General features: G+C 36.6%; 1 protein-coding gene and 1 non-coding gene across 7 annotated transcripts in view; one reads left to right on the top strand and one right to left on the bottom strand.

Moving 5' to 3' along the window:
• Dzip3 (DAZ interacting zinc finger protein 3) overlaps positions 1–10,600 on the bottom strand; it is a 113,359-nt gene that overhangs the window by 15,490 nt on the left and 87,269 nt on the right. For all 6 annotated transcript variants that reach the window (XM_029567509.1, XM_029567510.1, XM_008841427.2 and 3 more), the window contains 3 exons: positions 6,037–6,105; positions 2,513–2,609; positions 765–868 (listed from right to left, as the gene is read on the bottom strand). In XM_029567509.1, the coding sequence (XP_029423369.1) occupies positions 765–868; positions 2,513–2,609; positions 6,037–6,105 (270 nt within the window). The remainder of the gene's footprint in view (positions 1–764; positions 869–2,512; positions 2,610–6,036; positions 6,106–10,600) is intronic.
• LOC115071761 lies at positions 6,568–6,674 on the top strand. The gene has a single exon (XR_003850837.1). It is a non-coding gene; the product is annotated as a U6 spliceosomal RNA (small nuclear RNA).

Raw genomic sequence — 10,600 nt, 5'->3', positions numbered from 1 at the left:
TCTATTGTAGCTATAACACACCTACATTATGCAGCCTCACAATTAAAAAAAAAAAAAAAACTGAACAAGCTACCTCTAAAATCACCAGGAAAGTCCTTTCTTCACTTAGCAAGCAAAGAAAAGATTGACCACTTATATTAAATAGACTGTACATCAGTATGTCCTGGAAGTGACACTAAACTAAAAATTCTAACTCTAGAATTAAGGAATAATGATGATCTTCAAAATGATAAATAATGATGTTATGGTCCGAGAGATGTCATTAAATCCTAAAGGAAAACTCTATAAGATTTAAGGAAAATTTCATGCAACCTATCCAATATTTGAAAATTAATATAGCCCAGTAAAAATTGTCTCTTAGCATGCAGTTTTAGGTGTTAATGCTGATTTTTCCCTGACCATATTACAAGACATTTAAATCAAGCATTAGAAGGAAAAACAATTAGTTTTCCAATAAGAAGCCATCGTGTCATATATATATATAACTTTTCATACATGTCTCTTACTGGGGACGAAAGGAAAATTTCAGGAGCTGCTACTGTATGAGCTGCTACTGTACTCAGTGCTTGTCAATACTTTAGGAGAAACTACATAATACAGCCAAATTAAAAAAAACAAAGCAAAACAAAACAAAACAAATCCCCCATCAACTCCCAAATCATTCCAAAGACTCTGATGTATATGTAAAACACATGACAGATTATGTTCAATCTTGTAGACATCTGTCTCTCTCTTAGAAGATGGACTAAAGAAGACAAGTTTACCTTGCTGCCATGTGAGTCACCCTGGCAAGCTGGTTGAGGCACTCCTTTTCAGTCTGCTCAAGATGCAGCAAACCAAAATCTCTACGACACTGTAAGAAATATACCTACAGATTTTTGAAAGAGAAAGATGTTCAAGGATTTCTTCCAAATGAACATTCTCAGATATCTCAAGTAAACTGTAAGCAATTTTTCAGTCTTTCCAAGTAGCACCAGTTTCTTGACCAAGATACATTACAAATGCTTTCTTAATCAATGTAATTCTGCAATTTAATTTCTTCATTCAGTGATTACTAAGTTAGTAAGCACTCAAGAAGACTACTTTTCAAGTTTGCAAACTTACTGGAATAATTTTGGAATCTCTGCTTTGGTCCCAGAGATACTAATTTAATTTGTAATAGGGCTAGCCTAGGCATTAGAATTTTTAAAAATCCTCACTAAAGTAATTCTAATATGCAGGAAAGTTTGAGAGAATGCGAAAGAAATCCTGCTGTTTTTATTTCCTTAATGAAGGGGTGAGAAACTAAACAGACTCTATGAAAAGTACAGTCTAAATGGACCTTAGAGGTCATCCAGCCCAACATTTCTCCCAGGAATCCTTTCACAATCATTATTGAAGCACGATCATTTGGTCTCCAGTTTTAACTGTTAATCATTCAATAATTACTAAAATTTATACTCTTGGACAGTAATGTGTTAGAAAGTTCATTCTAAAATTAGTAATATAAGCAGACAGAAACTTTTAGCTCAAAACACTGAAGAATACAAATGAGTTTTTAAGGTAATGTCAGCCTTTTCTTTGTTAAGCTAATGCTACAATAGTACTTCCATCCAGTTTTGCTTCAGATTTACTTCTTGGTTGTTCTGCAATTCCAAGAATTCTACAAAAGAATAGATCATACCAATGATCTATGCTTTTGAATATCAGCAAGGTCTTCAAATATCTGACTCTTGGGACTAGAGAGATGGCTCTGCAGTTAAAAGCACAGGATGCTCTTGGAGAGGGGCCTGGTTTTGGTTCCCAACACCCACATGGGAGCTAACAACTGTCCTAACTCCAGTTCCAGATCTGATCCCCTGTTCTGACCTCCGAATGCACTGTATGACATGGGTGCAGTTACACACATGCAGGCAATACACTCATACACATAAAAAGTAAAAATAACATTTTTTAAAAATCTGAATCTTACTATAGCAAGTTTGTTATCTATAAATAATTACATATCCATATACAATCATCTTTCTTTTACAAGGCTCTACCTTTGACATTATAAACCAAATTAAAGGATATTAGGTGACTTTCTGGGATTCTGGAAAGCAAATTTGTTTTTGACAGTGGGGCATATGGGGAATATACACACACGCACGCAAACACACGTTTGTTTTGGAAGATCTATATAGGGACATACCAGAAAAAATGGTAGTAAAACAGAAGTGAAACATTATTCTTATAAATCTGGCTTAGTGACCTGGCTTCATGAAGCGTTCATTCCTAAGATATCTGTAGTTGCCATATATACTGCAATTTTGGGGGGTTACTCAAGAAACAAACATAAGATTATAAACACTGAAGTACTGATAACCAACATGCCGGTACCAAAAAGGTACAAGAGTATAAGATGCATTTTCCTGGATGATATTCAGATACCTTATTTTTGTTTATTCAAAACCCAACTTTTTTCAACTCCAATTATACTAATGAGACAAGTAAAACTTTCCACCCTCACCCCATTCCTTCATTTTTCTTTTACCTCAGCTGTTAAGGCTCTGCTAGTTTCTGCATTCAGTTTGTTCAAATAAGCTTTAATTGTGCTTTCCAGATTATGCTTCTCCATTTCCCATTGAGATCTGAAATGTATAATCATTAAAAATCAGCAACACTACAATGATACACATTCCCAACTTATTCAGGGGCAAGGAAGATATAAGCACAACAATGAAAAGATAATTTCTTGGAAAAGCACACAGCACACATTGCACTTAAAAACAAGAAGACTTCGTTTAACACTTAAAACAACTTTGACTTCCAAAACTGCAGAAGTTTTAAAGTCATCAGTACAGTGGTAATGATCTAACACCTGAATTTGTAATCAAGATATTATATGTAAAGTCTTTGACAAGTACAATGGATTCAATGTTTGAGTCCCCCATCCTGCCCCACAATTCATTTGTTGAGATTTTCAACTCCAAAGTGAGGGTACTAGAGGAGACAGTACTTTTAGGAAGTCACATGGTGGCCATAAGGATAAGGATTAATGATTTTATTTTAAAAGACGCTCTAGAGAGTTCTATTTTCCCTTCTGCTGTCTATTTTTTATTTTTTTACATGTAAAAATGGAGACTGTTATATTACCTTAAAATTGCTATAAAAATTCATTCACATATATACATATAAACATTTTAGGTTTGGGATATAATAAATAAATGTTGGTTATTAATAATTTTATATGGCACTTTCTAAGCATTTTTGTCAACAATGGCAACCATGGAAATTTTCATTATGGCTGTAAAAAAGGGATTTTTTACATGTAAAAATGGAGACTGTTATATTACCTTAAAATTGCTATAAAAATTCATTCACATATATACATATAAACATTTTAGGTTTGGGATATAATAAATAAATGTTGGTTATTAATAATTTTATATGGCACTTTCTAAGCATTTTTGTCAACAATGGCAACCATGGAAATTTTCATTATGGCTGTAAAAAAGGGAAGTAGCTGCATTCAGGAAAGTTTCCTGGCTAGGCCTGTATTCTCATTTCATATCTTAGAATGAAATTCAATCCTACTGCTTAAAAGGGGAGGCAAGAATAGTAAGGTCATTGCACCGGCTATTACAGAAAATAGAAACCTATAAGGTTTCTTCTCTTTCCCATCCCTATTCAGCTTCCTACATTTGAGTCTCAGAACTGCAGAGCATACAAACGAAATTCTGCATTTAGCAAAAACGATTAATTGAAAATATAACTATAATAAGGAATAAGTTAATAGAAATACATTCAGATGCTTAAGAACTGAAAAACTATTGACAAGAAACATGTCAAATACATACCATTAAGAACAGACCTTAGCTTACTAGGGAGAAAAAAAAATCATAAAATACTTAAGGAAGACATGTTATATGCCACTAACTATTGTGGATAACTAGCCTAAAATAAAAAATAAATTGTTCAGGGCTGGAAAGATGGCTCAGCGGTTAAGAACATTGGTTGTTCTTACAGAAGACCTGGTTTGAATCCCAGCACCCACATGGCAGCTAACAAGTGTCCGTAACTCCAGACCCAGGGGATCTGACAGCCTCTTTGGACCTCCGTGGGCATTGCACAACATGGGTACACTTACCTACATGCAGGCAATACACAGACACACATAAAATAAAAATAATAAATAAAAAATGTCCCCTAACAAAATTAAAAACATTTTTCCTTTAAAGATATCAACAAGAAAATGAAAAAACAATCCTAAAGAATGGGTGAAAATACTTGTGAATCAAATTGTACATAGGGTTGGCAATGTGTAATAGCTTACTTCATAGAGCACTTGTCAAGCATTATGAACTACTGGGTTTCAACAACAATAAAAATCGCAATTGTACCCAAAACATAGAAAGAACTCTTGGAACTCAACAATATAAAAAAAAAAATTTATTATTATTATTTTTTGTTTTTTTTGAGACAGGGTCTCCCTGTAGCCCCAGCTGTCCTGGAACTCATTATGTGGACCAGGCTGGCCTTGAACTCACAGAGATCCACCTGCCTCTGCCTCTCGAGTGCTGGGATTAAAGGCATGCACCACCATGCCTGGCCTAATGAACTTTTAAAATGCATCAAGAATTTGAACAAAAATTTACTCAGGAAGATATATACATTACTAATAAAGCATGCAAAAAGAAAAAAGATGTTTAATGTACTTATTAGAAAAATACAAATCTAAACCAAAATTACATACTGCTTTATTGTATTTGTGAATGTATTTAACATATATTTAATTTATAATATAATTTTAAAATTTATTAATATATTTAACAAGTAAAATAAATACAGATAATCTAAGATGTATTGGTGAGAATGTAAAGAAATCAGGCCCTCTCAACATTTTTGCCACTATAAAATGGTACAGTTACTGAGAAAATAGCCTAGAAACTTATAAAGTTTATTGATAATTCTGTAATTTCATTCTTGATATATATACTTAAAAGGAAAACATTCACAAAAACTTTATATACAAAAGTTCTTCAATGGTCATTACATTAGTCATTATAGACAAAAAAAGGGGGGGGGGACAAATAAAATGTCCACCAAACTAACGAAAAGAAAAAAATGTGGGGATGGAGAGATGGCTCAGTGGCTAAGAGCACTAGCTGTTCCTCTATAGGACCTGGGTTTGGTTCCCAGCACCCACATGGCAGCTAACAACCACCTGTAACTCTAGTTCCAGGGGATCCAACGCCCTCTTCTGCCCTCTGTGGGTATTGCATGACACAGGTGCACTTATATACGTTCAGGCAATACACTCATACATCAAAGAATTAAAATTAAATATTATAAAATGTGCTACATCTAAACAATGGAATGTTTATAAAAGGAATGAGGAATTATATATGCTATAACATGGAGGGATTTTGAAAGATATATTAAAGAAATTAATCACAAGAAGTTACATGTTATATAACTCTTTATTTGTGATGTAAGAATGGGCAAAATCCCAAGATATAAAGTTGATTAATCAAGTTGCCAGAAGGTAAAGGAGGAATAAAGATCAAATGACTTCTAAAGTGTCTAAGGTTTCTTTCTCAGGGGACAAAAATGTTCTGGAAATAGACAATGGAGATGGTTGTACAGTTCTATTAATATACTAAAAGCAGTGAACTATATGCTTTAATAGGGTGAATTTCATGCTATATGAATCATTAAAAAAATGTTTAAAAATTGCCCTCAGGCAAGCAATAGGTGAATCTCAGTAAAACAACTAGTCCCACAAAGCAGTCATACCAAAGTTCTGATTTCTTGCAGTAATTTGTTATGAAACTATAACTTTGTTGAATGAATTGTCTCAATTTCTAGGGCCAGGGCTAAGATGAATATAACTCCCAGTTTGCCTAGGACTCTTCTTGTTTATGTCTATTATCTCAATGTAACTGCAATATTACTCAATATCTTGCTCAAAAGTGCTCAGTTTGAATGATAAATTCTATGGCTACCTTAGCTAAAATTGTTGCGCAAAATACTTTCAAAGAGGGTATACCCAACCAAAGGAAAAGCTGTTTGTACCTTTTTATGGAAAGTTGATCTGTAAGGTTCTTGATTTCATCATCTTTAGCATGGATTTGACGCTGTAATCTAGGCAAATAAAATAGTAAGTCATAAAATTCTAAAAATTATTAGTCATTAACATTGAATATCTTTTCTGTGGCTGAGGAGGGGACCAGTCTGTCTAATTTGGATAAAAAACATTGGGCTTGAAAACAGCAAATGGACTCTTATACATCATCTATTTGAAACATAACTCTCTGGTTTCTGATGTCTGATTTACTGACTTCTCAAAGAAAAGGAAACTGTAATCCAGAAAATTTGAAGGCCAAAGTGTTATATATTTTAAACATTGGCTCATTGACTGGAAAAGATGTCTTCAGCTATCTGTACTATAGTTTATATACTAGGAAACAGAGACACTGTCATCTGATCTCAGCCGGTTGGGCTGAGAACACTAAGATCCTTAAAGAGACGTTATATAAACCATGTAAATTATGGAAAGATTTAAAGCTTGAAAGAAAACAAATCTTCAATATAGAAGTAATGTGGGTGCTCACTTTGGCAGAACATATACTAAAATTGGAATGATACAGAGAAGATTAGCATGGCCCCTGTGCAAGAATGACAAGCAAATTTGCGAAGCGTAATCAACAGCTATCTAATTGGACTTAAAGCACTCTCAGTGGGAGTGAACTCATGGGTGGCACCTTAAACACAGCAAAATACACATGGCTGGAGAGGCCATTGATCCTAGAGAAAACCCTATCCCTGTCATATCTCTAGACAAATGAAATTTCTTACCATACACTAAATATGGATCCTTATATTTACAGACACCTACACCATACACCACTCATCAAAGAAGTTTCTTTTTGGAACAGATGGAGGTTACTTCAGAATCCTACAACTGATCAGACAGAGAATATATATCTCAGAGATACCCCATCCTAGGTGATACATCTACAGTTGAACCTCTACAACTAGGGCTCATGGAACACAGCAGAACAGGGGGTAGAGAGAAAACTAGTGCATCCCTTGGCTCCCACCAGTGAAGCTTCCTTATACAACAGAGTGAGATGTGCATGGAGGGCCACAACTGGCAAAGTCTTAAAGAATTATAGACTACAGAGTGTGTGTCCTTGGATAGGACTCCTATATTGGACCTCGCCCATGCATGACTCAAGGACCATTGCAGAGGAGGGGGCGGAAGGATTGGGAGAGCCAGGGCTGGTTCATGGATGTGGGGAGGCAGAGGTTTTCAGACCACTGGAATCTTGCAAATGTGAACTGGTGGCGATAGTGAAGTCTAGTGCAGGACCCATGTCAACTTAAACAGGTGGGGACCCAGAATGGAGTGAGAGAGATAGGTGGTGGGCTGGCCCTAGACTGGGAACTACTGGGACTGACTACTACTGGGTGAGGGGGAAGGTGCCTTGCTTGTGGCCTCTGGACGGGCTGGCTGGACTCAAGTGGATGAGCTTGCACTGAAGGACATCTGGGTGCAGATGCTTGACTGGATGGAACTTGGCATAAATGGAAGAATGCATGGGGTTAGGTGGAGAGTTGGGAGGCATGAATGGGGAAGGGGGTCTAGGTTTGAATGAAAACTTGTGTAAAGTGTGCAGAAACTCAATAGAAAAAAATTTTTAAAAAGAAGTAATGAGGCTAAATACAAACAGAAATTTTAACTAAAATTATAAATTATAATTTGGGAGCCATTTATACATATGACTTAGTCATGGAAACATTGGGTACAATTTTATTTTTATTTTTATTTTTTGGTCTTTTTGAAACAAGGTTTCCCTGTAACCCCAGTTGACCTGGAACTCACTACATAGACCAGGCTGGCCTTGAACTCACAGAAATCTGCCTGCCTCTGCCTCCCAAGTGCTGGGACTACAGGCATGCACCACCACACCCGGCCACATTGGGTACAATTTTAACACAAATCAGAAAATATAATCTTTAAAAATATGCAAGAAGTTTAAGAAAAATGTAAAGTAATACTTTTTGTCTAATAGTCACATATCATCAAAGGATCCTCTCCTATTGTTATATTTATTTTTACAACCAAGTTTACCATAAGAATTTAAATTAGCTTCAATATGAAGATCCTTATAACAAAAAGGACATTTCTCTTTAAGTCTGTGATAAGTTTAGATCACTGGAATACATAGGAGTTTTGATTAATCCAAATTTGGGGATGTAAATCCTGGAATCAATGACTTCAGTGCTAGCTGATTGCTAACAGATTTTAGAAACTACCCAATCACCCTTAAGTTTACTAGAAGCTGTAAGAGGCTTGTAGCCAATATTCTGCTGGCTAAAAGACACAATGAAAAGAAAATATGACTTCTTTTGTACAAAAGAAATTGTATTCTCAAATGAAGAGTAAGAAATACCAGCTTTGCTACTATAAGAAGCAGGAATATATAAAGTTTAAAAGAAGGTACTTTCTTGTGTCACTTAATAATGAGGGTAAATCCTGAGGTCTATTAGGCATGCTTGTTATTCTGTATCCATCATAATGTGTACTTGCGTAAAGAAAGACAGCTAGCTTATCATTAGGCAACATAATTATATAGAACATCATCAATTATGAAGTCTGTCAATGTCCAAACGTTATACAATGCTTCATTCATAATGAAGTTAAGACTTCTCATTTTTCTTTTCTCTTTAATTCCTCCCTCTCTCCTTTTTTTTTTCTTTTTCTTTTTTTCAGTACTGGCAATTGAATTTAGGGCTTCACATATACATGCTAGGCAAGTTTTCTACCACTGAGCTTTATCTCCAGGCTTTTCATTTTTGTCAAACAGAGGCTCTCACTAAACAACCCAGGCAGATCTTGAATTTATGATCTTCCTGTTTCAGTCTCCCAAGTTGCTGGGATTAGAATCTTGTGCTACCAGGTCTAAAATGAAGTAGGATCTCTGAGACTGAAATATATTTCTTTAGATATTTCTATTTCTTTAGTATTTCACCCAGTTCCAGTTTAGAGTAGGCAGTAAGAGATGATGAGCTAGAGAGAAATACAGATTTGAATTATTTTTTAAAAAATATTGACAACCTGCAAGCCTCTCTCCTGGGAGCCCTCTGGGCCTGGTCCCACCATCACCTCCCTCTGCTTCCCTGGGCATGCACAACCCGCCGGCCTCTCTCCTGGGCAAGTCCATCCGAGCCCTCCCTGCCTTGACTCCCCCAGCCTCATTCACCATCCCACCTCCCCTGCCTGGCTCTCCTCCTAGCCTGGGTACTGTCCTATTTCTTGTCTTGGCACCCCACACACCAGGGCTGACCTCTAAGCCCAGAACCACCACTGCTTACTGATCCTCTGCATCCACATCAACCCAGTTCTTTCTCAAAGTCCCCAGGAGCCCTCTGGGCCTGGGCCTGCCCTCCTTCTACTTCCCTGGGCTACACAACCCGCCAGCCTCTTTCCTGGTTAAGTCCATCAGTGCTCACCCTGCCTTGACTCCCACAGCCTAATTCATTCTCCCAGCTCCCTGCCCCAATCTCTCCTACTAGCCTGAGTACTGGCTCATTTCTTCTCTTGGCACCCAAAACACCAGGCTGAGCTCTCTGCTTGGAGCCACCACTGTTTAATGATCCTCTGCATCCAGACAAACGAAGTTCCTCCCTGCATTCCCCAGGGACCCTTGGGGCCTCCTCCCACCCCCACCTTCCTTTGCATCCACCAGCTGCTCGACACAAGCATCATTCATGGGCCCTGCTCCCAGGCCAGCACAACCCCTAAATTCATCTTTCCTGGAGGGATCCTGACCTTAGGAGAAAGCCTGAGAGCATCTGATCATCATTTGATTGGGCCTCTATGGGAACTTCTGAATACAAAAGCAATTTGGCCACTCCAATATAATATCAAAAGACAGAGCCAGAAGCTTAGATGAACCAGCTTTTCATGCCCAAAAAGTAAACCACAAAGGCATACGAAGTTTAGAAAAAGAAGGAGACCTAAACTTGAAGGCTTAAGTCTCACACAAGAATCAGAAACTACAAAAGAAATTCACATGTCAAAATCACAGAGAAAAAATAACACGAAAAACCAAAATAACATATCTCTACCACATACCAATAGTCCTCTAGAGGAGTACAATGAGAACCCCCCTAGAGATAATGCAGGACACGGAACTCAACAAAACAATTATAAACATGATTAAAAAATTCAGTGAATTTAAAGAACACACAAAGAAATTAAAGAACTGAAGGAAGAGAGGGATAAACTTCTGCATGAATTCAGAAAAGAGCTAGAAATATTGAAGATTACTCAGGTTGAAATGAAGAAGTGAAACACTCAGTAAGCCAATTAGAAACTACATGAAAAAACCTCACCAATAGGATGAATGAAATGGAAAACAGAACATCAAGTCTGGAAGATAAAGTGAATGAACTAGACCACTCAAGAAAAGATTATGAAAAATTTAAGAAAGCACAAGAATGGAATATGCAGGAATTGTGTGATACCACAAAAAGACCAAACTTATGAATCATAGGCATACAGGAAGGAGAGGAATCTTAAGATAATGGTATGAACCAGATATTCAACAGAATCATGAAAGAAAATTTC

The sequence above is a fragment of the Nannospalax galili genome, unplaced genomic scaffold (genome assembly GCF_000622305.1).
Source record: "Nannospalax galili isolate Female #2095 unplaced genomic scaffold, S.galili_v1.0 scaffold261, whole genome shotgun sequence".
Lineage (NCBI taxonomy): Eukaryota > Metazoa > Chordata > Mammalia > Rodentia > Spalacidae > Nannospalax > Nannospalax galili.
The sequence above is the reverse complement of the archived record's forward strand: the minus strand, read 5'-3'. Positions and strand labels throughout refer to the sequence as shown.